The 27864-nt window shown below is 38.2% G+C and overlaps 2 protein-coding genes across 7 annotated transcripts in view; one reads left to right on the top strand and one right to left on the bottom strand.

The window, feature by feature from the left end:
* Nucleotides 1-27864, top strand: part of CKAP2 (cytoskeleton associated protein 2) — a 94614-nt gene that overhangs the window by 38337 nt on the left and 28413 nt on the right. The window lies entirely within an intron of this gene.
* On the bottom strand, nt 106-27444 carry VPS36 (vacuolar protein sorting 36 homolog). Of its 3 annotated transcripts, XM_036101353.2 has the most exons (14): nt 27278-27444; nt 19886-19954; nt 17479-17549; nt 14507-14621; nt 13366-13455; nt 12599-12685; nt 6192-6224; nt 6006-6083; nt 5251-5385; nt 3789-3854; nt 2016-2080; nt 1375-1459; nt 379-455; nt 106-293 (listed from the first exon to the last, which is right to left on the bottom strand). In XM_036101353.2, the coding sequence occupies exons 1-14, from the start codon at nt 27371-27373 to the stop codon at nt 200-202; spliced, it is 1161 nt and encodes a 386-aa protein (XP_035957246.1). In that variant the 5' UTR covers nt 27374-27444; the 3' UTR covers nt 106-199. The 3 variants fall into 3 exon arrangements, with proteins under 3 accessions (XP_035957246.1, XP_035957247.1, XP_035957248.1); XM_036101354.2 differs by lacking the exon at nt 3789-3854; XM_036101355.2 differs by lacking the exon at nt 6006-6083.

Below are 27864 nucleotides of genomic sequence, written 5' to 3'. Positions count from 1 at the left end.
TTCAGTTTTCTGTATTTTCCTATATTTATCCCAAGTAAACTTCCTGGACCATATATTTAGGGAGCAATTAAAAGGGTTTTATATTATAGTATAAAGTTCCAGAAATTCTCAGTTTATCAGGGTTTACTCTGAGCTCAATGTCCTACAACGTCTACATGATACAAGTACACGAACAAGAAGTATTTGAAATACAAAACCCTTAGCTCTGTGTCATAAATAAATTTGGGTAAAACCGCAAGCCTTCTACTGAATCATCACGGCAAAGATGACCCATCTTCTCTGCCAGAAGCAACCTAGGAATCAAGGGAAAACACCACAATCATTTGTCCATTCGGAAGCACAAATACAGTTGTAATGAAGAGCAAGGACCTCACTTACCTTTCCTTAGCCAGGAGGACAGACATTCCTACCAGCTTAGCAAACTCTTCTGATGTCAGGGATCCCTTTTCTGAAACCTAACAGAAACACAGCAGGGAAAAAATGTGATAATTTAGGCCACCTAGGTACTAACCTAGGGAGGGCGTCTACCAGGGTACTCAGGAAGTAAGTTACTGAATTTCTCAGTAAAATCCAAAGAATATTTACTATAGAACTAAATCTTCTTCACTAATGTTTAATTCTACAAATGCTGAAGGATTGAGAAAAATGTAGTAGAGCCTAAAATATCGTGAAGCCCTCTAGAATGTAACAAAGGCACTATACTGAACCCTAAGAAGAACTCTTTGAGATTCTGAAAAGGAACATATAACAAATTCTAACTGAGTACATACTTCATGCTCCAGTAAAGGAACCTTATATTAGGTTTAGCTTAAAATATATGGTAGAAATATCGATAGTCTTGAGGTTTTCATCTAGTTTAAAATAAGTGTAATAAATATGAGTTATTCAAATTAAACAGGTTCACCACAGAGGCTATGAAGGCAGTAATATTTCAAGTCTCCTAATGAGTAATAGCAGTAGTTTGGCCAGTAAAATCCATCTAAACTACAGTTGCTTTTCATATTTTTTGAAGCAATTATTTGGTAAAACAACTTGTGATGTTTCATAATACTGCTTATGTAGGTGTTACTCAAAGAAAAAGTTCCATCACAGGTAACATTCCAATTAGCAAAGTTAAAAACCTGTCCGCAAGACTGAGCTTCAAACAAAAAGATAGCACCTCCCAAATTCCAATTCTCCTGCGTAAGTTTCAAAAGTTTGAAAAGTGTAATTTTGATTAGTATTTATTCGTTGTTAATAATAGGTGTTTTTAATTGGGTCTACAAACATTACTTTTTAGTAAAGTTAAATTCAAAAGGAAATCCTGTTTCTCAAGTTGCTAAGCATTCAGGTCTCGGTGGGCAGACTGATGAGGAGGAAACGGGGTTCACATACTGTCTCCAAGGCTGAGGCCACCATTTCCTCTTCCTTGTGGCTCTGAAGCTCAATTACCATGACGCCACTGTCAAAAACTCGGAGCCTAAAAATGACAGATGGGAGAACAAAGCTGTGAATATCTAGGATCTTCAACCACTAAGGAGGTGCAAAGATCCTGTGCTTTCTTTTATGTCCGGATATCAGGGCAATATTTAACACATAACAACCATAAGCAACTACAGCATAACTAAAAAGCTGGTGAATAAATATTTAATCAAAGTATGAACTATAATCCACATGCTAAAGAAAATATGTCTGGCACATTTTTTAACCTGAGGAGAGGAAAATATAATTCACAGCTGAACATCTGTACTTTTTAACTCTCCAGAAACTAACAAGATGTCTAGCAGAGGGACTGCTTATTCTGACCTCCTAGGAAGAGCCGACATTCTTCTGTCACTGCCCCCAAATCAACAAGACTTGCACTACCAGCCCTGATAAAGAGGGAAGCCAGGATGACAAGTGAATTCTGTTTGTTTAGTTCCAAGAGGGGCAATAGGTTGGCTCACCACACAGACAGTAGGCCGGCAGGCCCTCCCTGTCTACTCTGTATGGAACAGTGGCTCTAGTTGGCAAGCTTCCCGCAGAGGTTCTTTTACCTGATAGGTAATTTTAGCGCTTCCAGCATCTTGCACGCATTCACTAAATCTTCTGGTGAGAGCAACTAATAGGAAAAAAAATCCAGTTTACACTGCAAATTAACAGAGTGATGCTATATAATTATAATGATCCCTAGAACAGAAGAGGAAATTTAACAATTATCATTTATCTGTGACTTGATCTCAGGGTCATGAGTTCAAGCTCCATGTTGGGCATGGAGTCTATTTAAAAAAATTTTTTTAAATAAAAATGTAAAAATTATCATTTGTCAGGGATTTTAGGTGGCTTCATCACTATAAGGCAAAAAGAAATAACAAAGAAACAAAGCAGTGCTATCCAACAGAAGACAATGCAAGCCATATATGTAATTTTAAATTTCCAGTAGTCATATTAATAAAATAAAAAGGAACAGGTGAAATTAATTTTAATACATGTATTTTATTTAACCCAATAGATCTAAAACATCAACATATAATCAATATAAAAATTATTAATGAGATATTTAATTTTCATATTCTGTACGAAGTCTTTTTTTTTTTTTTTAAAGATTTTATCCATTTGTTTGAGAGAGAGAGAGCATGAGAGGGGGGAGGGCCAGAGGGAAGAAGCAGACTCCCCACTGAGCAGGGAGCCCGATGCGGGACTCGATTCCGGGATTCCAGGATCATGACCTGAGCCAAAGGCAGACGCTTAACCTACTGAGCCACCCAGGCGCCCCTGTATGAAGTCTTCTAAATCTGGTGTGTAATTTACACTTCTAGCATACCTCAGTTTGGATTAACTGTATTGCAAGGTCACACTTGTCACATGTAGCTAGCTAGTGGCCACCCTTCCAGACCACGCAACCTTAAAGAATCAGCCCGTGTGGTGGTTGACGAGTACGACTCTGAGTCACACAGAATGGCTCCAGAGCCAGCCCAGCCCGGGCGCAAACGCCTGTCAAACCACTGTTTCCAGGCACAGCCTTGGTCAGATAACTGAATCTTTGTGAGCCTCAGCTTCCTCATCCTCACATCATGCCCTAGGTGGGGAGAGGGAAAGTAGCTACCTCGCTGAGGTACTGCAAGGAGAAATGGGGTAATGTGTGCAGAGCGCAACAGTAAGGACTCACTGACGGCAGTCACGATGACAGTTCAAATAAAAACAGAGCAGAGGCTCAACTCCTGGCTCTTCGGGGAGCGCTGGAAAGACAGGTATATCAACTGTTCGCACAGAGGTGACTACTGACGCCACAAAACTGTCGACTAAAGGGCTCAAAGAGTGCACGGACAGAATTTGGGGGGGCCGAGGACATGTGGGTGTGAAGGGACAACAAGGGTCGAAAAACAGCCACTGCTGACTCAGAGCCAGAGGAAGAGGGCAGCTTGCCCCCTGTTTCTCTACAGACCATCTGTATCCAACCCAGTGAATCCAAAACAGTTGACAATCACAAAGAAAAGGATCATACACAGGCTTATTAATCACAGTACAGACACAGAATATTAAAGCCAGAAGGTATTGGTCAATCCAAATCCTTGTTTTAAAGGTAGGAAAACCGAGTCTCAGTGAGGTTAAGTAAGCTACTCAACATCACTCAGCACATCACTGGCAAAACCAGGGACAGAGCCTACCTCCTAGATCCCAAGGCAGTATTCTTTTACTACACCACACTGCTGCTCAAATAGTTTTGATATTCTCAACCCTTCCTCAAATTGTACTCACTTTGGAGAACGTGTGTTGTATTAAGAAAGTCTATATTTAGTTAAAAGAATATCTAAATGTTCTATTCTTACTTCCATTCCTCGAGCTCGGTTTACTAAACAGTACACCTCCGTGAGTGACATTATTCCCCCTCGTTCCTGTTAAAATATGGAATTTAAAAAGTATTATGTTATAATTAGCACCAGTTGGCATTTCTTAACAGAAATCATAATCAGAGTGAAATCAGGAATCATAAAACTTCCTAAGAAGTCTTTAAAATCTAAATTTATATAGAGGAAAACCTAGTCAGATACATGAAGCATTTCAAATTCAGTATTTGGACTTAAACATCACTATTACTGTTTTAACATTTACTTAAATGAGATGAGGGCCTCTACACCATGTTTCAAAAAGTGTATTTAAACGTTTTAAGTTATTACAACTAATAAATGAATAAATTATGGAATTAAATAGGAATATCACCATTGTAACCCCAAATGAATGACAGATCTAGATATTGACTGTTGGTAGCTGCTGCTACATCACCAAAAAGACAAACAGACATTATGTACCTCCTGATGGAAATGCACAGCACCCTCTATGAAACATGCATCAGAAAAAAAGAAAAAAGAACTCCTAGATATAACTTCCAGTCTACAAGGAATACATGGGGCAGGGAAGTATGTTAAAACACAAATCAATAAAATCCAGACTCTGAGACACTCTATAATAAACCACTAGTTTCTTCAATAAATAAGTTGTATGGGAGAGAAAAAAGAGATAGGAGAAGGGGAAACCTATGGAATTAAAAAAAAAAAAAACAAAAAACTTTGAGACAAATCAACCAATTGCAAGGTATCCTGATTTGAACAAACTAACTGTAAGAGAAAATGTGACTACTAACGAGATATTTGATGATACTAAAAAACTATTTTTAACTTTTCCTGTGTGAAATGGCATTATAATTACATTTAAAGGCATCTTTATCATTGTAATTACATACTGAAAAATTTACAAAGTGATGTGATGTCTGGGATTGCCTTAAAGTAATTTTGAGTGAAGGCTGCTTACACACGAACCTGGATGATAGTCACGGAGGGATTCATTGTACTATTCTATTTTGTCATGACGGAAATACTTCTTAATATAAGTTTTTTTAATAAATGAAGTTTTGATTGCCTGAGTAATGTCAGAAGATAAATCTGTATTATGAAATGATTAACAGTACACTTATATTAAGATTCGATATATAGAAATATGTATCAACATCTAGAGATCATATATTTCCTTTTGAAAACAAGAGATAAGAAAAACTTCCTATCAAATAGATTTAAGGAGTTACAGATATCTGAAATGGAAACTGAAAACAATCTAGATTTTGACAACAAATCCACTAATAAGTACACCAAAATGATTTAATATTCCTGAGAGAAAAAAATAACATGTTGGTTGAATAGTAGCCACACTGTGAAAGGAGTTAGACTCGTGTTAAGATTTCTGAAGACTTGGCGATTACTTAACACGACCGAGAGACCACTTAGGTTTTGCTTTTACCTCTAGTGGCGTCTGCAGTATTCCAGCCAGCTGTCTGGCCAGCTGCACGTGGTACTGTGTGCCAGAGCCACAGGTTTCCCTGGTAACTGGGTTAGCGATGCCCATGCTCAGCAAATAGGACTTAAACCTGATGGTCTATAATCAGAGAAGAAAATGCACAAAAGGACAAATAAGCAGCATTAGTCTCTCCACCCCAACATTTGAAATCTTTCTATCATAAATTCAATTCTACTCAATTATTTCTATATCTACCCATTTCTTCTACCTTGTTTCTATAGCGTAATCTCTAAGAAAGTGGATTTCTAGTAGTTCCCTGCATAAAGCTAATTAATTCTTCTTCTTCCTTCTGTCTTGGTATTTCATACTCCACTGACCTCACGAGTTCGGTGTGAGAAGAGGTTTAGGTAACAACTGTGCTGTATTTAAGGCCAACCAAATGATAAAGCCAAAAACTTAGAAAGGAACATGGCTGTGACCAGACTGCAGACAAATTTAATGAAACAAATATCAAACATATGGATATGTATAAAACAACCACTCCTTACACATTTCACTGTCTCTCTTTTCCACACTCCAAGAGAAGGTATTCAAGTATCTTCTAATCCTACTGGTTGACTTTTTCTTTAATACTTTCATATGTCCACAAGCCCTAACAGAAATCACTACATTAAGAAAGAAACTGCTAACCCACCAAAACATCACTGCATTATTTGTCTAATCTCGTTTCTAATGCCTTAAAAAGGCAACCTATTTACCTCATCTTCTGTGATGTCACCTTGCTTGTCTTTAATCTTATTAGCAATTGATTTTGATAACTCCACCATTTCCTTAGCCTGTCAAGAGAACAGTAAAAGACTGAAAAAAATCATGTCCCCAAAGTGTCTGCTAACAAAACTCATATCATAACTGGGAGGAATTCAATAGGTGTAAATTACACATACCTTGATCATTAGCTTGCTGAGGTCTTCAAAGGCCTGAAATGAGAAACGAGTTTTTGTTGGAATCTATCTAAAGAATTAAAATGTTTTAAAGCAAAGAAGCTTAGTTTCTCTATTTTCTTCCCTTACACAAAAATTCTTGAAAATTTCTTACAAATATCAATTTATGTAAATACTTACATAAATAATAACCCTATCTTATTCTAAGAACTCAGTTTAGCTAAGAAACCATAAATTTTCCAAAACAAACTGTGAAAAACGACTTTTCACATTTTCAAAGAGAAAACAGTTACCATTGATGTATGTTTGATTAAACAAACAAAAGGTGACATAAGTAATAAATTGTTCAGAAAATATTATTTACTGTTCTTTCACACAAGCAAGAAAATTTGTCACTGGTTTTTCCCAAAACCATTTCCTGACGGGAGGTCAAGAATCAAAGGCTGTGTAAAGCTTTCCTGGTGGAAAATGGCAATGCACAGCTGCCAGAATACTTCCTTGAGCACAACAATTTTGGCTTTAATAGCAGGTGTGATTTAACTGAAACTGAAAACCTCAGCCTTTAAATACTGAACAGATTATACTTGTAGCTTTGGATACAGTGGATATCAGAAAGGAAAAACATTCAAATACTACCAAAACATACTTAAATAAAACTCATCAATAGTTTGATTTACTACAATGAATATCCACTTCAAAGTCTTCTTTAAACTTAATCAGACATATTCACAATAAATTTCATACTGCCAAAACAATACTTCCAGTGAAGAACATCTTCCAAATGATGTGCACAGATGTTATTTTTTAAACCAATTAAGCAGCTTATCATTAAATGAAAAATCTTTTGGTCCATACAGAGTAGTGGTCAACAGATTCTGATTAGCTCATTACCATCTTACTTACATGCAGAAAAGTATCCCCCATCTGCAAAAGGATTTTGCTGAAAGAATAGAGTGTTGTGTAAGATTCTTATGGCCAGACTTACTAAGGCTAATACTGAAAACAAAGGGGAATGTGCACACACCTAACAGGAATTTCCTCAGATAAACAAAAGGCTTAAACACTGGATTCTTATCAGCAACAGTCAGCAGATGCAGGAAACCTTTTGTGGGAAACTCTGGGCACCAGCTCTGAAACTAAGTCATTTCTAACATTTAAATGGAAGGCAAATCACACACCAACCTAGTTTTCAAAAATAAAACACACAAACACTTTACACACTTAGATTCTTACTTCTGATATACAAAATATTGATAGATTTCTCTTACCTGTGTAAAGAAAACTAGTAAGACAACACTTTTTAAAATTTTATGGTAAATCACTTTATTTACTGTTACATTTTCATATAAAAAAATATGCTAAGAGTAATAGTGAGTCCACATTGAATACAGAATACATAAATTAGCCCTATTGCTTACAGTCCGTAAAAAATAAATACAAATATTTTAGTGTGTTAGAAGAAATACCTATATTTTAAGTAATCATAAAACACAAAAGCTTCCTCACTTCTATCTATATTATTATTCTAAAATTTGGAATTAGCCAATTATCTAAAAAACAGAGAAACTACCTATAATAAAATTAAAGCAACATATGTACAAATGCAAAAGAGATGCATTTGCCCATTCTATTATTTTACCTGCCACTTTACAGACCATCTATCCCTCTACCATATCCACAGTCAAATTTCCACTCTAATTTTTTCAAAAAAAAAAAAAAAGGCAACTGCTTTAAAAGTATTCTTGTGAGTTGATTTATAGCATTATTTCTTGCTTTCAGTCATTATTTTGGTTATTAGCTTCCATAACTATTAATATATTCCTGAATTTTCTGTTTGTGTTTTTTTTTTTTTTTTAAGAGAGACTGTGTGTGTACACGCGGGGGAGCGGGGGTAGAGGGAGAGAGAGAATCCTAAGCAGACTCCATGCTCAGTCTGAGCCTGATGCAGGGCTCAATCCCAGACCCTGAGATCATGACCTGAGCCAAAATCAAGAGTTGGACACTAAGCTGAACCACCCAGGCGCCCCGTTTCAGTTTTCTTGATTCTCTACCTGTACATACTCTGTTCCCTCCACCCGGGTCCTCTTACCCCTACTAGTCGTCTGCCAGCGCCTGCTAAACTTCCAGGCCCTGACTTCTATTACGAGTGCTAACAAGGCCTCCCTGGCCCCCAAAGAAGGTAGAGGCCATGTAATGTGTTCCTGCTGCAGCCACTGTTTTCTCTAACACGGCATTTCTCCCACTGTAGGGAACGCCTGTTTGCCTGCCTGTCTGGTGCACTGTCGTATCTAAAACATCTGCCTGATGCAGGGCTTGCACGGAGTAGAGAGCAAGGACCACCTGCTGAATAAATCACTGACCTGTGTGAGAGAGCACGATGACCGTGTTAAAACCTCTGAGCTATGCAACTCCATGAAAATTAGATTGAAACAGAATAGCATTTCATAAATTAAGAAAAACATGATTTTGAACACCAAATTAGTATGGCACCACTCAGAAAAATACTAATAATTCAAAATTAGTTCACTGCTCCATGCCATCTCCAAAAGTGTCACACAAAAAGATGACAACAAATGTCACTGAAAGAGGACAGTGATAGTACCTTCCAAATGGCAGAGAGTGGCCACGATGTAGGAGGACCACACTTGTCTGCACACCAGGAGACCTGAGTTCTCATAACCCTGCTTCCAAATCCAGTCACTAGATGATTACTTCTCTGGAGAGTAAGAACCCCTGTAATGCCAAAATGCTGGAACTTTGTGAATTTAAAGATTCTGGGAAGATGGTGGCGATGGCAGCAAAGTTTCTGAATCTCTCCAAATCCCAACAAAGAAAGAGGGCAACTAGATCTCAAAACCAAAAATCCATAGGCAGCATATACTATAAAACTAAGTGACAAGATAGCTCTAAAAAACCTCAAGATACAAGCAGGTAAGGACAAACTACCAAGAGCCACAAGATCTGCATGCTCTCAGCATCCAGGCAGGAGAAAGAAAAGGGAAGCAACAGGGCAAGTGATGGATTCGACAACAAGAGACCCCAAAGGAGCCCATAGGTAGTCCCTGGAAAGAGAGTCTAGCCAATATGAGGACAGGAACTAAAACTGGGAAGGTTCTGCCCACTTCAATAATGGGTGGGTATGAGGGGTCCTCAGGAAGGGCTGGCCCTCCAGGTTCCGCTTCCAGCAGGGGATCCCACACCAGGGAGAAACCGCTAACAGAGGACTCAAAAACTGAGCAAGAGAAGAATAAGAATAGAGGAAGGGCAAAAAAAAGGTCCAGATAAAAACAGGGGAAGGGAATATAGGGCCAGGAAATCAGAAAGCAAGCCACCACCTTTTTTAACGCTGCATGAACACAGCAGAAGAGTGAGCTCTGTGGAGTAAGACAAGCTACCCTACACTAGGTCTTTCTTTCAAAGTTCAGGAAAACTAATTCCACATGAAAAATAGCAACAGCAAAGTATCAAGGTCAAATGCCACACAAAGGTATTATGAGAAAAAAGAAAATAAGGAGTAAAATAACATTACAGATAACAAAAGCAAGCTGGAAAGACATGCTCATAGATCAGATCAAAATTTAACCTTTTCTTTCAACATGAGCTAAAAGATGTTAATAAAATGACACAAGCCATGAATGGACAAAATAAATCAGAAATGAAGTGACATGATTCAGGAAAGAATTTTTGAAAAAATCATTTCAGAAATAAAGACTATATTAGAACACAAGAGTGAATAAACACAACAGATAATACCTTAAGAGAAACAACAGGCTAGAAAGAGAACAATTTCCTAATAAGAAATGAAAGAGATAAAAAGGGTTTCAAAGTCGCAAAGGGGGGATGCCTGGGTGGCTCAGTCAGTTAAGCAGCTGCCTTCGGCTCAGGTCATGATCCCAGGGTCCTGGGATCGAGCCCCACATTGGGCTCCCTGCTTGGCAGGAAGCCTGCTTCTCCCTCTCCCTCTGCCTGCTGCTCCCCCTACTTGTGCGTGCTCTCTCTCTCTGACAAATAAATAAATAAAATCTAAAAAAAAAAAAGGAAAGTCACAAAGAGTAAAGCTAGGCAGTAGAGCTTCAACACACAGCTAATGGTCTTAGAGGAAAAAAAATAAAGCAATTATTAAAACTTATAAAACTGAAAAAATTCCCTGGAATTAAAAGATGCAATTTCTAGAACCAACTACTAAGAGTATATTGTGTACCTGAGAAGAACAACCCAGAATGACTAACACATCAACACATTCTAGTAAAATTACTGTGCTTTATAAAAAAAGGAGGGGAAAAAGCCTTTGGGCATCTAGGAAAAACAGGGACTTCTCAGGTAATGGCTGATTCCAGATCTGGGGCAGGAAATGTACAAGCTGGTCCTGGAACTTTTGTCATAGTAAATAGCAAGGAAGCTATCAAAGTCCACCAGGTCACATCAAAAGCACTCAGGAGCCAACTTGAAGAGGCTCCAACTAGCCAAAGATGGGACAATGTGAACTTTAAACAGGATAATAATTGCAACTGATTGAAACCCATCAGATATGTTAAGATTTGTGAATTCATACTAATATGTAAAAAACCTCGAATGAGTTGCCACTGAAGGATGATAAGGAACCAATTAATTATCCTGATGATAAGAAAAAGGCACTTATTCTGCCTTCCCTGTATGAACTATATCATAGTTCATACTGAGTAATCAAATAGTAGATGAAGGGAAGCATCTCTTCAAAAGGTATTCCAACTAATAAAAAATAAATCCTAGAGTATCACCATTTGTAACCACCAGTGAACCAGCAGATCTATGCAATGAACATGAACAGCTGCTGCCATCATCAACAAAGACAGGATGTGCCTCCTTAGGAAAAAATACAGCATCACCGCTAGTCTCAGCAAAGAGATCAAACACGAGTCTGATCAGGCCTCTGGATCCAACTGCCATTTGGCAGGAAATACTTAGAGCTGAGGAACATATAAAACTTTACCATAAATATGAGATCAGCAAAACCTAGACCATGGGCACTTAATAGGTCAAATGACCTTGGTTTCTCAATGATCTGTATTTTCAATCTAGTGGGCCCATACTTGGTAATACGGTGATTAATTTTATATGTGGACTTGACTAGATCATGAGGTGCCCAGGTTCTTGATCAAACATGATTGATGGGTCTGTGAGGGTATTTCCACATGAGTTTAGCATTTGAATTGGTAGCCAGAAGCAGAAGTGCCCTCCTCACTGTGGGTGGGCATCATCCAATCCTCAAGAGCCAGAACAAAAGGCTGGAGGAAGGGAGAACTCACACTTTCCCTGCCTGACTGGTTAAGCCAAGACAGCAGTCTTACCCTGCCTTTGGACTGGACCTAAACCATCAGTGCTCCTGGTTCTCAGGCTTTCGGACTTAGTTTAGGATTTCTATCACCAACTTTCCTGGGTCACCAGCTTGCACGTGGCAGATTGTGGGACTTTTCAGTCCCCACAATCACATGAGTCAATTCCTTATATTAAATGGCATTGTGTGTGTATATATAGAGAGAGGGATATATTGATAACTACATTTGTATATTGGTATCTATAGATCTCCTACTGATTGTTTCTCCAGAGAATCTGGATTAATACAGGTATCCCATAACTATTTGCAGCTTAGACTTTATTTGATTGATATACGTCTTTGAAATTCTATGAAGAGCACCAGTCAATGGAATTTTACTTATAAACTAGTTATTAAAAACTGAAGAATTACTTCATAGGGTCATTTCATAAAAAATCCAAGGTCATTTTTATATAAACACAGGAAGACCAATGACATGTTCCCATGTAGTAGCTGACTGCAGAATCTAACATGCCTAACTGCTTTTCTTAACTAGACTTCTTTCCCTTTCACTTGCATTTCCTCAGATATGATGAAGTTGCAGACACACTGCGAAGCACATGCTCAGGGTTGTTCTCCTGGTGGAAGGGATGGGCTGGTCTGCGCCTTTCTTACTGTGTCCGTGTCTGGTCCCTGAGCATCAGTGGCATAAAACTGTGTGGCGTCTGGCCAGGTTAACAGCCTCAGAATAGCATTTTTCCCTCAACTAAGTTAACCAAACCTCCAAATAATTATACAGAGGACCCGGAATTCATTAGGAGTATTCTCCAATTAATTCCATCTAGGCTTTAAAATTTACACACAGCAACCCACAATGTTTTCTAACATCACAGAAAACAAATTTGAGTTTCATTTTTATTTCTTTTTGGAAAAGGTTTTTAAAACATGTTTTGGCTAAATTATGCCAACCTGAAGAAGACCTGGAATAAGAGACTATGGCTTCAGGCAAACTAAATATATTCCAATACATAGAATGGAATTAGTCACAGCTACATCCAAAAGAATCAACACAAATGGCCAAGAAAGACAGCTGACCGGAACTTTATGTATGAGTTACCTCAGAAATGTTTTTGTCCGTTTCTTTCCTTTTTTCTTCCAATTTCCTTTCAATGCCTACAATTCCTACAGCCCTTATTCTTCCTGGCTGAAAAACAAAAGTAGAAAATAAAACATACAAAATAGGAAGGACACACTATTTTGCAACCCACCACAACATGTTTTCAATGGCGGGAAGGGACCCACAAAGAACCAAAGAAAACCAGCACATGATTACATCTAGTTTCCTTTCAAAACATGTGTCAGTTTCTTGTCATACATAACGATCTTCAAATCATTATTAAAAAAACTAAACATACAATAAGTGGCATATTTTACTCTGTATTTTAGATATAAATTAAATTCATGTTTATTCTTTGGCAAGCTATATACGTATCAGATATTTAATAGGGTCTCAAATATGCAAGAAATTATAGTTAAAATTTTGGTATTTGACTCTTATTATACAAACTACATTTTTCACACATTTGAGTATCTGTGCACGGTTGGTGGTTAATTTAGACTGGCCTGAAAAACATCACCCAGAGGCATTGTCTGTTCTCTCAGATGCCACACTGATTATGAAGAACAGAATGTAGTGAATGGAATCTAACTTCTATCACCCCAAGAATCACTCTGTTAAGTAGTCATTTATTTTTGCTAAGTGTCTACTGTCTGCAGAGCACTAAATTAGGTTCTGTGAAAATAAATGTTTAATCAGAATATCATTATTTTGTTCTAGCAAGTTCTAGCAAAACATACTGGATTCAGAAACAGTTTCAACAATACCTGGGGTCCTCTATTTGTTTGTAATGACTGGGAAACTGGCATATTCTCCCATCTTCTCTGTGTCATTTCCTCGGATAAACGCCTGTAAAACTGTTGTACATAGACATACACTTTAAATGAGTCAGTCAAGTTATAGTATCCTCATACAAATCATTAACATTTCTTTAGTTGAAAGGCCTGTTCAGTCATTTGCAACAAGCCTAGAACTCTCAGGAACATCAAAAGAAACGAAAGGAAGTTCTTTTCTTGGATCAGCTTCATAAAGCACAAAGGAAAAGAAAAAAAAAAGAAAGAAACTGACCTTCTATATAAAGTGAGCTATTCTCAACAAAGAGATGAGTGACAATGAATAAATAGACCTACTTTAAACAATCTCGCATATGTGGATTGTTTTCAATCTATAGCGAAACAGATATAGTGCCAAGAAAAATATACAACCATTATCCATGAAGGAAGCAGAGAATAATTTGTCTAGTTAAAATGTGAAGCCAGAAATTAGGGCCAAAACATCCCTACACTCACAAAAAATCAACTATATTGTTTAACTACAGTGAGAATGATTTCAGTTAGTCGCTTATCTTTTCTTAGTGCCTACCATGTGAGGAGTGCTGAGTGAAGTGCCATAGAAAAAACACATAAATAATTTAGGGTATCAATGAGGAGATAAACACACACTTGTAAATGTCTGAAGAATACTTACACAGTGACTTACTACTCGGAACATGTAAACTATCATACTATGGAGTAAGTACTTGAGTGATGAGATTTGTGTGGAGTCAAGAAAGACTTCCTGACTTAAGTCTGGTGAGCTATCAGATACTGAGACGGTTTAACATTTCACTGCATTATACTCTGCCTCTTTAACCAAACCACTGAAAACTTTACTACTAGCCTACTGGCATGACTTAGCATATTTACAGCTTCTGCTTTTTCCTTGGGACCACACCCTCCTGCTTCCCGTTCCCACCAAAACCTAAACCTCGTATTTTCTACTGATAAGGCTTAAGATATAAAAATTTTATTGTAAAAATATGGTGAAACCTGGTATGTTGAACAATATCGATTTACATCATATTAACAACAACAAAAAACACACACAAGCACATGTTTCTAGTCCAATTTTACGCATATAAAAACCTACCTCAATCTGGCCATGTTCTTTGAAGGAGAGTTTGATGTAGGAGTTCTTACTACTCTGGAATGGACCGGGTTCTTTGTTGGGTGGAGCTGGGTGAAGATGAACCACTATTTTGGCACTAAAGAATAAATGTAATGAATTTAATTACCTTTTAAGAATGACTTATTCTATTTTCATAATTTTTAATATATTTTAGTTCACTTTTAAAATTCATGTAGAAACAAAGGACATCCTGAAAGGAATCCTTTTAAACTTTGTATTAATTCAGTATTAATGAACCTTTCAAAAATACCTCTACTTACAGCTTATAAGCTCTGAACCAAGAAGTTCAAGTTACTAGCTCTATAGATTAATTAAAAATGTGGTTTCAAAAAAGTAGGTTCAAAATAAGTTTGCAAAATTTGGGATAGCTCACTATTTTGGTTTATGATTAGGGTTTTCCATGTACAGAGTCATCCCCAGAGGTTACCAGGGGGCCTATAATTTCTGCCAAAGCATCCTATCCTACTCATTTGAAAACAAAATGTGAAAACTTATCTGTGTAAAACCGGCCAGCTGACATTTTATTACATCTCCATCCAAAACTAACATTCTACGGTATCATTTTTGGAAAATGCCACTCAACCAACAGCATGCTCTAGAAGATAATCCAACAGCAAAAACAAATCTCAAAATGCCGCTGTGCTAGGAGCACAAACTACCATAATCTTTATGACTACCATTATCTTCTGTGCTACTAAAAATACCATTGTATTGGTTCAGCTTTATAAGCCTTTCCCCCCAATCTGCTCAATAAACAATTTCCTTCCATAAATGAGCAAAACCAAAAAACGCAGTCAAAATACTTTGGATACGCAGCTTAGGGCTTTTTCTTTATGACCACATTACAGATTCGCCTATTTATTATTCTATCTTGTTTAGGTCCATCTGATTGCCTAAATATCGCTACTAAATTGAAACACCATGTGTGGGGCCTCCTCAGTGTAGTAAACGCTTTGGTTAGTAAACTGGGGCCAGACTTGTAAGGACTCTTCCGAACCTATTCCTTTGTGGTGAACTTCTTTAAGTCAGGTGAGCAAATAAACTATGCAATCACAGTAACAGGACTGTCTGAAATTGAGCTGTCAGGTAGAGCAACAAAATACGGCAATTAGGTTCAGGTGACTGAGCAAAGCATTACACAATCTTTAAAACTGAAAAATCTGAGCCCCGTTATCAGATTTTGTCAAAGGAAACTCAACGAAGAATTAAAGATTACAAGACAAAATGAAGTTTAAAAATGTCAAAGTCAGCAAAAGAAATCTAGGCCAGTTTTTAAATATATTCATTTCGCAGGTCATTCAATTACATATTTCAAGTTTAAAAACCACCCAATCGAAGACGCATCTTGGGATGAGACATGTTAAAAGGTGAAACTATATATACAATTTTGAATCAATGAAATACGGTAATTGCTTGGGGCGAGGGAGCTGAGAACTAAAGACAATATTTGAGAAACGTTAACCTGACATATTATTAAATTCTTACTCACTGGAGATGTTTAAAAATAAGACACTAATGGGAAGGTAAATATTTCAAACAATTTTTGTTATACAGTTTAAATTTCCTTGGAACACAGCAGAGGAAAATTCAAATGATCTGCAACACCTTCAAGTTTTACTTTGTAGAACTTAAGAAAAGCAATATACACAAATATCGAATCATTATGTTGTGCACCTGGATGGAACTCATACAATGTTATATGTAAGTGTACCTTCATTAAAAAAAAACTTAGTAAGATGGAAAAAAGTGACAAGGGGAAAAATAGAAATTAGAGAAGTAGCCTACTCTAAAATCTGTGCTTTTATTAATCTTTTTAAAACGTCAGTTTCTTTTATGTCAAATAAACAATCTTGTATCCTAGCTACAACTTTATAATTAAGGCATGCATTGCATTTCCAGTGAAGTTCAATATTTGTTTCACCTCTACTGAAGTAGCTATACTAAAGCTCAAAATGGGCCCACAAGGAAAAAAAAACTCTTATCAGCAATGCTTGTTCATAAGTTGCCCTCAAGTACATGCACTTAAAGTAAAAGCCAGAATTTTCTGTACCTGATTAAAAAGAAACATTTTAACATGTGGCTTTAAACCAGGGTGATCACAAGTCCTGGTTTGCCTAAAACCATCCCATTTTATGCTTCCTTGGTCCAATTATAAATAGCACCCCCAGGGTGCCTGGGTGGCTCAACCAGTTAAGCATAAGGCTCTTGGTTTCAGCTCAGGTCATGATCTCATGGGTCGTGGGATCAAGCTCCACATCTAAGCTCCTCATTGGGCTCCGTGCTCAGTGGGGAGTCGGCTTGAAAGATTCTCTCCCTCTGCCCCTCCCCCAACGTGCTCACTGCGCATGCACGCTCTCTCTCTCAAATAAATAAGTAAATCTTTAAAAAAATAATGAAATAAAATAAATAGCACCCCCTATTACTTTTATAAGTGTCCCAATTTGGACAATAAATATTATGAAATATATTAAATATATGAATAAATATGAAATATTTAACACTGATATCCGAAAAGGTCAAAGTGAAGAAACTTAATGATCAACTAGAAATAGTAAAATCAGTCATTTTTCTCAGGTGAGTCACTCCTGATTTTAAGTACTAGATACACAGACATGTCAAAGCGAATGTTTGTGAAAACGCATGCAATGACAAGCTGGCCGACACTTACTTATTTTGACCCAAGAATATTATAGCAAACCTTAGGACTTGATTTGTGCTTTAGGAATGACTTCCATTTATCCATGAGATTAATGTAGGAAACATCTTCTTAGGGGGCTCCTGACCAACGACTATTCTTTATAAAGCCCCAAAACACAATCATTAGATTTATTCCCACATATGCAGTCATGGCACAACAATAAATCTACTAAGTTGATAGTAACAGCTTGACTGGAACATTTTTGTCAAAAAAGACTGCACTAGAGAGACCTCACCTTTTCCCAATTCCAGCTGCCTGTTCTTCAATGAACACAATCTGGGAAAGAGGAAAGGCCATGCAGCACTCCTAGAAGGAAATCAATACAAAACATGATTCATCGGATTCCTTGTCAGAAATCCTTGTTTTATAGTATTTAAGAGTGTCATGCACCTTTACTTAATAATAAAAACAATTAAAAAAATTGTAAAATGATTTTATTCCTTAAATAAACTCAAGGAAAAATGGGATGAAAACAGTACTGTGGTGGCATTTTGCCACATGGAAGAATGTAAGAGGTTTAAAAGCCGCTGTAACTACTTTTGTTTTTACAGTAGGTACATCTTTTTAAAAGCAGTATTTATATGAAAACTTTTTATATGTAAGACATCCTTATATGGAAAAAAAACCAGAACAGGTAAATCAAAACAACTTTAAGGAGTGTGCTTATACAAGTGATCTTTTTTTTCTTTTTAGTTTTCTACACTTCACTCACCATTTTTAACAGAAAATACTGACGTAGGTTCCCTTTATTAGCACATTTAACTTTAAGTTATTATAAATGACTGGCATTTAATAGGTCTAAGGGTTTCTAAATTAGCCTCTTTCTATGATAATCAAAAAATGATGCTAAGATTAATTTACAAACATATGTTTTAAGGACACCTATCCTTCCAAAAAAGACTTTTTCCTAAATATATACTTCTTTTAAAAGAATTAGACACCATTAACAGCTGTAAAGTATGCATTACCAATAAGGGAAATATCACCAATAAGGGAGCAAAGACTGATTCTTGTGGGCCAAAAAGAGTCAGATTTTACAATAGTGGCCTTTTAAAGGGCCTCAGTACAGTATATAGTTTGCCTGTAAAATTAAAATTTCATGGTAGAGGGGGCAGCAATTATGAAAATAACATAGAGTGGTTATTTTACTGGCAACACTGAAATTTATACACACATACATTTCAAGTTAAAGCTCTTTGGAATTAAAATAGCTTTATACACATAACTTGTTCTCTCTTCCTAGAAATAAAAAAACAGGGAGGTTTCTTCTCTTGCTGAGTGACTTAGAAGCCATTCTTCTCAATACCTAGGTAAAAGCATGTACTTCCTGGCAGACCTATCTTCCCAGAGTCTCAGGAACAGGTTGTTCTGAGGACCCCTGACAACGATTGGGAGAAATATTCCCATTACATACAGAACATTCAGGTATGCGGTAGGTTCTGACTGGTGTTTAAAAACAGAAGTGACCATGATTCTCTCTCTATTCAGCAACTACAGACTTCTCTGGAGCTGAATGAGGGACAACCCCTAACTCCTCTATCTGCACTCCATTCAGAGAGATCATATGGGATACACTCTTTTAACATTGTGAAAATGGAAATTTATTGCATTCTTTAGTTTTGATGGAAAGGAAAGGAAAGGAAAGGAAAGGAGGAAGGGAGGGAGGGAGGGAGGAAGGAAAGAAAGAAAGAAAGAAAGAAAAAGAAAGAAACAAAGAACAAAAAGAAAGAACAGAAAGAAAGAAAGAAAAACAGATTTCAGTAATTTAAAACCTAGAATATTTTTTCATGTGTCTGTTAGCCATTTGTATATCTTCTTTGGAGAAGTGTCTGTTCATGTCTTCTGCCCATTTTTTGACTTATTTGTTTTTTGGGTGTTGAGTTTGAGAAGTTCTTTATAGATCTTGGATACCAGCCCTTTATCTGTAGTGCCATTGGAAAACAGTGTGGAGGTGCCTCAAAAATTAAAAATAGAGCTACCCTATGACCCAGCAATTGCACTTCTGGGTATTTACCCTAAAGACACAGATGTAGTGAAAAGAAGGGCCATATGCACCCCAATGTTCATAGCAGCAATGTCCGCAATAGCCAAACTGTGGAAAGAGCCGAGATGCCCTTCAACAGATGAATGGATAAAGAAGATGTGGTCCATATATACAATGGAATATTACTCAGCCATCAGAAAGGATGAATACTCAACTTTTACATCAACATGGATGGGACTGGAAGAGATTATGCTAAGTGAAATAAGTCAAGCAGAGAAAGTCAATTATCATATGGTTTCACTTATTTGTGGAACATAAGGAATAGCATGGAGGACGTTAGGAGAAGGAAGGGAAAAATGAAGGGGGGGAAATCGGAGGGAGAGATGACCCATGAGAGACTATGGACTCTGAGAAACATACTGAGGGTGTTAGAGGGGCGGGGGGTGGGGGGATGGGTTAGCCTGGTGATGGGTATTAAGGAGGGCATGTACTGCATGGAGCACTGGGTGTTATACGAAAACAATGAAGCGTGGATCACTACATCAAAAACTAATGATGTATTGTATGGTGACTAACATAACATAATAAAATAAAATTTAAAAAAATAAAATAAAAAATTAAAACCCAGAACAGATTTTTAAGAAACCCTTTATCTTACATGATTTTTCTGATCTCTCCAAATTAGTCGATGTGTACTAAGAAGGAGGGTCCCAGCATCAAATTTTATCTACAAAGACAAGATCGTCACAAAATATTAATGATGTATCACTCAATGTGGTCCAAATTTTCCTCCTCACAAATTACACAGTAGTAAATTAACCATATAAACATTAGAGAATTAGGCTTACCACAAATTAAAGAGAAGCAATACTACACACTTCATAAGCTATATATATGTGTGTGTATGTATATATATATATAAATAAAATTAGGAAAAAATCGCAAACAACCTAGATGTGTAACAACAGGGTAGTAGTTAAGTCAAGTATGATACATTCATACCGTGGAATCCATACAGAGGTTAAAAAGAATGAGGTAGAGCTGCATGGACTATCACAGAATTCTATGACAGAGTTAGTGGGGATAGAAAGCAACTTACAGCATATCACATATAATGTAATCAAATAGAAGAAAGAGATAATCTCCATATCCCCTAAACTACATTGTGAGATATATGCATGTGTATACATATACACATACACACATGAGTAGTAGGAAAAGATATAAATGGAATACTCACTGATCTGTTAACAATGATTATCTCAGAAAAAGTGTGAGGAAATGGGAAGAAGGAAAGCATAGGCACCCTTTTAAAACTATCCACTTCACTACTGATTGAATTTTTTTACCATAAGATTGAATTTGTGTATAGCACTCATATAATTTTTTAAAATAATTTTTAAATAATAAGAAAATAGACACAAACACATACAAAAATAAATGTGGCTAGAGATTCAATCAATGGCACTAGGACAACTGGGTTGCCCAGTAGAGAATAATAATAATAATAGTAATAATGTTGGATTTATACCTAATATACTGTACCAAAATAAAGTCTAGATCAAATATTAGAGTCAAAAAATTATAAAAGTATAGAAAGAAATCACGAATTTTTAAAATAATCTAAGAGTAGAGAAGGTCTTTCAAGGAAAACACTAAGCCCATTAGCATTAGAGGCAAAGATTTATAAACTGAACTCCACACACATGCACACAAATCCCTCATGGCAAAAACCACCAAGAACAAAGATGGCAGACTGGGAAAAATAACTGTAACTCACATCAGAGACAAAGGGTTAATTTCCTTAAAATATAAAGTACTCTTACAAATCAATTTTAAAAAAATAGCTTGTAATCGATTAGAGAAATGGGCAAAGACTATTAACAGAAAGTTCACATGAAAGGAACTACAAATGATTCTTAAACACATTAATAGATGCCCAACCTCACAGATAACAAGAAAATGGTAAATTAAGAGAACATGAGGACACCCCCTTCATCCAGGAGACGGGTAGAGGTCCTGAAAAGCTTGATAACACTGTGCCAGTGAAGTATTGGGGAAATAAGCATTTGCACACATTGCTAGAGGGACAACCTCCATGGAGGGCAATGTATTCATATCTATCAAAAATACGAACACACATATCCCTTGATCCAGTGATTTCACTTTTAGGAATTTATCCTACAGATGAATTCGTACATGTGCATTATGATATACTATTAAGTTATTCATTGCTGTTTGTGAAAAGCAAAATATATTAAACAAGTTAAATGTCCATCGAGAAATGTACACTCACACAATGAACTGCTACTCAGTCGTTAAAAAGAATGAGGAGACTCTTTATCTACATATTACATTTGAAAAAATCTAAGATGCTATTGATTATGAAATGCATCCTGATTCCAGTTGTTAAAATGTGTGTGTGTGTGGGGGGGGAAATGGGCATTTAGAATTGATGAAATATGGTAAATTCTCCACATAGATTAAGTGAAAAAAAAAAACCAAGATTCAGAACTTTGTATGCATAGTGTATTACAAATTTACATTTTAAAAAAGGAAACACAATTTATACAAATACCTATCCATGATACATATGCACAGCTCTTCAGAATGATACACTGGTGGCCTCTGAGGGGGAACTGAGTGACAAAGAGACAAAGGTAAAGGGAGACTTTTAACTTTATACTTTTTGTGATTTTTTGGATTTTTGTCATGGGATTATGTCACCTACTCAAAATATAAATGTAAAAAATGTTTTTAAAAACTATAATACAATCACACACACACAAAAAGATACGCCAGCTATATCTTTAGGACCGAATCCTTAATCCTCATCCTTTGCTATTATGCATTGAAAAGTATATAAATAAGCAAATTTTAGAGTTGGAATCCAAGAGATAATATATCAAATCCCTTCATTTCTATTAAAATTAAGAAATATATTGGAAGCCTCTATCAACTCTAATTACTAGGAAGTAGAATTTGTCATAAGGTAGGACTTGCTTGTATCCTTTTGAGGAGTAATTAGTTATTTCTAAAGTTATAAGGCTGGTCCCATTTTAAGGCCACCTTACAAGACAAACTCAGAGGGGGAAGGGAGGTGTGGGCAAAATGGGTGAAGGGGAGTGGGAGATACAGGCTTCTGGTTATGGAATGAATGTCATGGGAATAAAAGGAATATAATCAATGATATTGCATTGGGACAGATGGTGGCTACACTTGTGATAAACACAGCATAATGTATAAACCTGTCAAATCACTATGTATGTTGTACACCCCAAACTAATGTAACATTGTGTGTCAACTATATTCTAATAAAAAAAATTGTTTAATTAAAAAAAAAAACCTCAAAGGAAAGCATTTTCATAGGGTCCAGTTTATTACAAATAATCCTTCTGAATTTAAAATAATGTGGTTAAAAATGTCTGTCAAGTGAATAACCAATCAGAACACTGTTATATATCATTAAGTAAAAATAATCATAAATTATATATGCAAATCGATATTTAATTTATTACAAAATACTCATGATATTAACAAAGAAAAAAGCAGGTTTCAAAGTAGTATACATAGCATGATTACACACACACACACACACACACAGCCACAAACAGAGAATGTGCCAAAACTAATTGTTTATGGGTAGTAGGATTACTGATTATTTCAAGTTTCTTCTTTTGGCTTACCCATATTTAACAACTTTATAATTTGTCTAATGAAAAAAATAAAAAATTTGTTACAGACATATTTAACTTCGTGTAGTCTGAAATGTGTATATTTTTTGTTAAATCAAACATACACAGAAACACTTTTTCTGTCAAAAAACTCCTTGTATAATAAATAATCAATCCCCTTTTTAATATGAATTTTTAAAAATTATTTTCTAAGAGTAAGGTATAACTGTATTACTAATATGTAGTCATTATCAATATGGTTAAAAGCTTTAATGGTAAGAGACCTACTGAGCCATCTAGTTTAAATACACTCTGAGAGATCATTCCACAAAAGTACTTCAACCCCTCAGAGAAAAGACTTGATGAGTTCCATGTTTTCTACTGAATCAGAAGTAAAACATACATACTCCTGGCACTTAATTCAGTCTGGCTTCAAATGTTTAGGCAAAACCAAACAATTAAGTTTAAGAGATTTTAAAAACCTCTTTTTTGTGAATGAGTAAGATTTCCCTTTTCCAAAAACAAGTATTTTATCAACTTGAGAGTACACGATGCTACATTACAGCCTCACAGTTCTGATTAAGAAAATGCTCTTTCTCTTACTGAAATTCAAGCATTAAAGATGTGAATTTAAAAGCTGAAGGCAGGGTATATTCCATTGCTACGTCAATTAACAATGTGCAAACGTAAAATGCAGCCGCTCTAAGAGAAGAAGTTGTGTAATACTTCCCTTCAGGGATTCCAAGGGATTATGAGCTAAACCTGATAGACAAGTTTAGGCTGGTTTGCTCCTGCCACTCAGAGCTAGAATAATTTTAACTACTTAAAGGTTGATGGAACTTAGGCATTTGCTGGATAAGCTCTTACCCTGTTTTTTTTTTTATTATTTAACATTTTTCTGTTATAAAACAGCAGTTATACACTGCTGAAAATCTAGAAAAAAAATTTAAGTCTAAAAAAGAAAATGAAATTACTCATAATCATACCAGCCAGAGTGTATATGTGTATACACAAGTGTGTGTATGTGTATATATATGTGTGTGTGCATGTGTGAATAATCTTTAAATAAAATAAAATGAAGGCATTATATTTATAGTTTTATAACTTGCTTTTTTCAACGGGTGGCCTATCATTAGCAATTCCTAATGTGATTAAGACTTGTCCTATTTAATTAACAAAAAGCTATGGTGGACATTCAGATTGCTTCCAATTTTCCCTATATGTGATAATATAGAATACATATAACAATGCTGAGATGAGCATCCTCATTCATTATATTTTTATGCATCTCTGATTATTTCCCAGGGGTAAATTCCTAAAAGTGAAACACCTAGCTGAAAGAAAATAAACGTTTTCCAAGTCTCCCAGTAAATGCTGCCAACTTGCCACTTTATACACTACTAACCTGCTTTCATTATATTTTTAAATTAGCTGAGGCTTTAGAAGCTTCTGTGAATTTAAACAAATGACCTGTCTACGCTGCTTAGGAAACAACATACTATCCAGTCATAATGGGCCCATGAAAACTATGCCTGTAGAAACAAGCAGGGACACATTTATTCACAAGAGACGCTTGAGTGCTTGGGCGGTGGGAAAAGCAATCTACTGTGGCTCCACCAAATATTAAGTGTGCGACCTCAGACAGGTCACAGTTTCCTCAACTATCAACTAAGAGCCTCTGTGTCTTCATCTTTGGGAGTATCCACTATATTAAACATTACATAAAGAATCTGGCACTGGTGACTTGCTATATTCGTGAAGCACTGCAGCCCAGCGAACAAAGTGCAGGCTTTGGGAGTCTGATCAATAGAGATTTAACTCCTGTCTCTCCCGCTAACTCTCTGCGGGCAAGTCACTTTCTAAGAGTTATTTTCTCATCCATAAAATACTCACCTCATATGCCCACGGAGAGGATTAAATGAGACTGTGTGTAAAGCTCCTGGCACATAGTAGGTGCTCTAATTATTCAGGTCTTTTTTTTTTTTTTCATGTATTTCACACCCACGATGAGCCAAAAGATACAAGGATGAGTAAGGCACACTTTCTGCCCTCCAGGAGCGACCACCCGATCTAGTAGACAGCCATGTGCACGCATGCCTCAGGAATGTGTTGGGATGCAAAGCTATGAAGGCTAAGTAGACTTGGACTGGAGTGCCCTAGACCAAGGAAGCCAGTGAAAGACAGTGAAAGGGAACTTGACCAGATCTGGAGGCTGATATGGAGCTTCCTAGAGTCTTCAGACTATGTGAGGTCTGGAAGCCTTCCAGCAGATGGAGGAAGCCAGGATGTGGGACTTTCCCCCAGGAATCAGTCTAGCCCTCAGCCACACAGCTGAGCCACACAACTAGCCAGTGACTCATTAGATACAGCTCAGGGACCGCAGCGGTGAGCAGGCTTGTCTTAGAACTCTGCTTCAATTTCAGGACACCTACATCCCTTCCTCACTACCCTCAGCTTTTAGAACAGTTAAGAATTCCTCAGTAGATTAAAGGGTCTTAACTAAATTTTTCCCAAAACTTTTTTATTAATCCTCTGATAACTCTACTTGTCTGCTAAAAGAAGCAAAAAACTTAAAAGGAAACACTAGAATACACTGGTCTAGCAATGGTTTTTCATATACAGGTACTCATGATTTTGTCTTTTTATTGTCTTAAATAAATCGGAGTTATTTTATGCGCCAGCCAAGATGTTCCTAATTTGTATACTGGAGTTACACAGAACAACAGAGTGTGGTGCCCTGCAAAAGTGTGACTTCCTGCAGGGACTGTCTTTAGTGGAGTCTCTGAACACCAATCTATGATTGTCAGCATTCAGTTCTGAGAGGGAGGCATAATCAAACAGGCTGAGGGAGGGGAATTTGATTATGCTCCCCATTTAAAATAGTTCCAAAGGTTGTAACCTTGGTGCAAAAAACATTTAGCTTGTCACTCCAACCAAAAGATGCAAACCCAATTTGAGATCAAGTTAATAAAAGTGCTAAGGCAGGAAATCAAGTAAATCCCAGCAAATTATTTTAAGGAAAAGACCTTAACTTGATAATGGAGGCAACACAGTACACGGAAAATACCCTCAGGGAGGCAGAACACCTGGGTTCTATGCCATGTCAACTGTGTCCCCTAGATAGCTGGGTAACCCCTGCCCTCCATGACCTAGGAGGAAGGAAGTCTCAAGCTTCTGCAGGCACCGACCAGGAAAAGCTATGGGTCAAGGAGCAAATGCAAAAGTACAGAAGGAAGTTACATTAACAAAACCACAAAAAAGAAGAGACAGCAAGTGAAACTTCTGGAAAATAAAAATGCTGGTGAATAAACAGGTTTTTAACATTTTTCTGATTCCAGCTTATACATTTCATCCAGAAGAAGTCAGTAGTTTTGCAACAGCCCTCCAACCGGTCTCAAGGGCTAACTTGCCTCAAGCTTATGCACTCCTTGCTGGCTGACAGAAGTCCCTCGGTGTGCAGCAGAGCTAACCTACTTCCCTTGAGACTTGCAGACCACTGGCCTTGAGGAGTGAAGGACCGACTTTCCCAGAAGATAAGGCCTGACTGCATTGGAAAACAGCCGCGGCTGATGCCAGCAAGTCTGTTCAGGATCATGTCCACCTCGGAGTAACCGCCAGGGCACCTGCTTCTCAAGCACCGAGCACCCCGCCCGCTCCCCCCCCCCCCCCGCCTTCCCCTTTAAGCCCTTCGGGCTTCGCCTGGACGGGGAGGATGGTCCTTGGAACGTCAGCCCACCGTCTTCCCAGGCCGCCCGCTTCCTGAATAAAGCAGCCTTTCCTTTCCCCCCAGCACTCGTCTCTGGAGTACGGATCTTCCCGCGGGGCGCAGCCCCAGCCGAGGCGGAACCGGCTCTCCCGGCGGTAACAGTTGGACGAAGTCTGCACCGAACGCTCACACTGGGAACACTTATCTCCATACCCAAGCGCATCTCCTAAGGTTTAGGCCTGGATGACAAGGCCCTGCCTACCACATCACTTTACAAAACAAACGCTCTAGGCTCCTTTCCAAAAAAAAGCGGGGGGGCGGGGAAGAGCCTTGCGAAAGGCGTCCCGGTGAGACCCGGACACCCTTCTCGGAAACCCCTGCAGGGCACTCCGGCCCGCTCGGTGGGACAGACCCCACGCGCTCCGGCCGCACCCCGGTCACGGAGGCACCCCGGGTCAGGGGGCCGGGCAAACGCGGCACCCGCCCGCCGCGGCCCGCCGTCACCACGCCAGATCCGGGACCGGAGGCGCCGGCACCCGGCCACACGTCGGCCGTCCCCGCCGCTCCCTGAGTGCGGCCGCCCGAGCGCCGCGGGGTGGGGACCGGGCGCCCGGGCGGGGAGAGCCCGCAGGCCGGCCAGCCGGCGCGCCGTCCCGGAGGCCGCCCCTACCTTCTCCTCGCCGTCGTAGATGCGCACGCCGCGCTGCTGGATCACCAGGGTCTCGTTGATCTCCAGGAGGCCGCTGGTCCACATGAAGCGGTCCATGGCCGCCGCCAGGCCGGCCTCCGCCGCTCGCCCGCGCCGGCGCTCGGGGGCGGCGAGCCGAGCGCTGGGCAGCCTGCGGCGCCCCCTGGCGGCGGGCGGGGCGGAGGCCGGGCGGGGCGGGCGCCCGGGACCTTGGGGTCGTGCGTGGGGCGCCCCCTGGCTGTCGGTCCGCCTGTGGCCCGGCGGGAACGTCCACCCCATCCTTCGTCCGCTCGCGCGCAGACCCGGGGCTTCCCGGGGACTTTGAGGAAGGCCAGACCACAGCCTGGACTTCCTTATTGTGCATTATTCCTGCATATTTGTGCCGTTTCCTTGTCAGTGCCCAGCGTGTTGCCACTTTCATAAAAGGTTGTAGATAATTATACTGTAACTTTTCTTTTCAAATAAAGATTTATGGCCTGAACTGTTTTTAGACAGCCACGATCAGTATGAAAGTACTATTTTGTGCCCCTCTTTCTTTCCCATTACGATCACTTTCATTTAAACATTTT

The sequence above is a fragment of the Halichoerus grypus genome, chromosome 4 (genome assembly GCF_964656455.1).
Source record: "Halichoerus grypus chromosome 4, mHalGry1.hap1.1, whole genome shotgun sequence".
NCBI lineage: Eukaryota > Metazoa > Chordata > Mammalia > Carnivora > Phocidae > Halichoerus > Halichoerus grypus.
The sequence above is the reverse complement of the archived record's forward strand: the minus strand, read 5'-3'. Positions and strand labels throughout refer to the sequence as shown.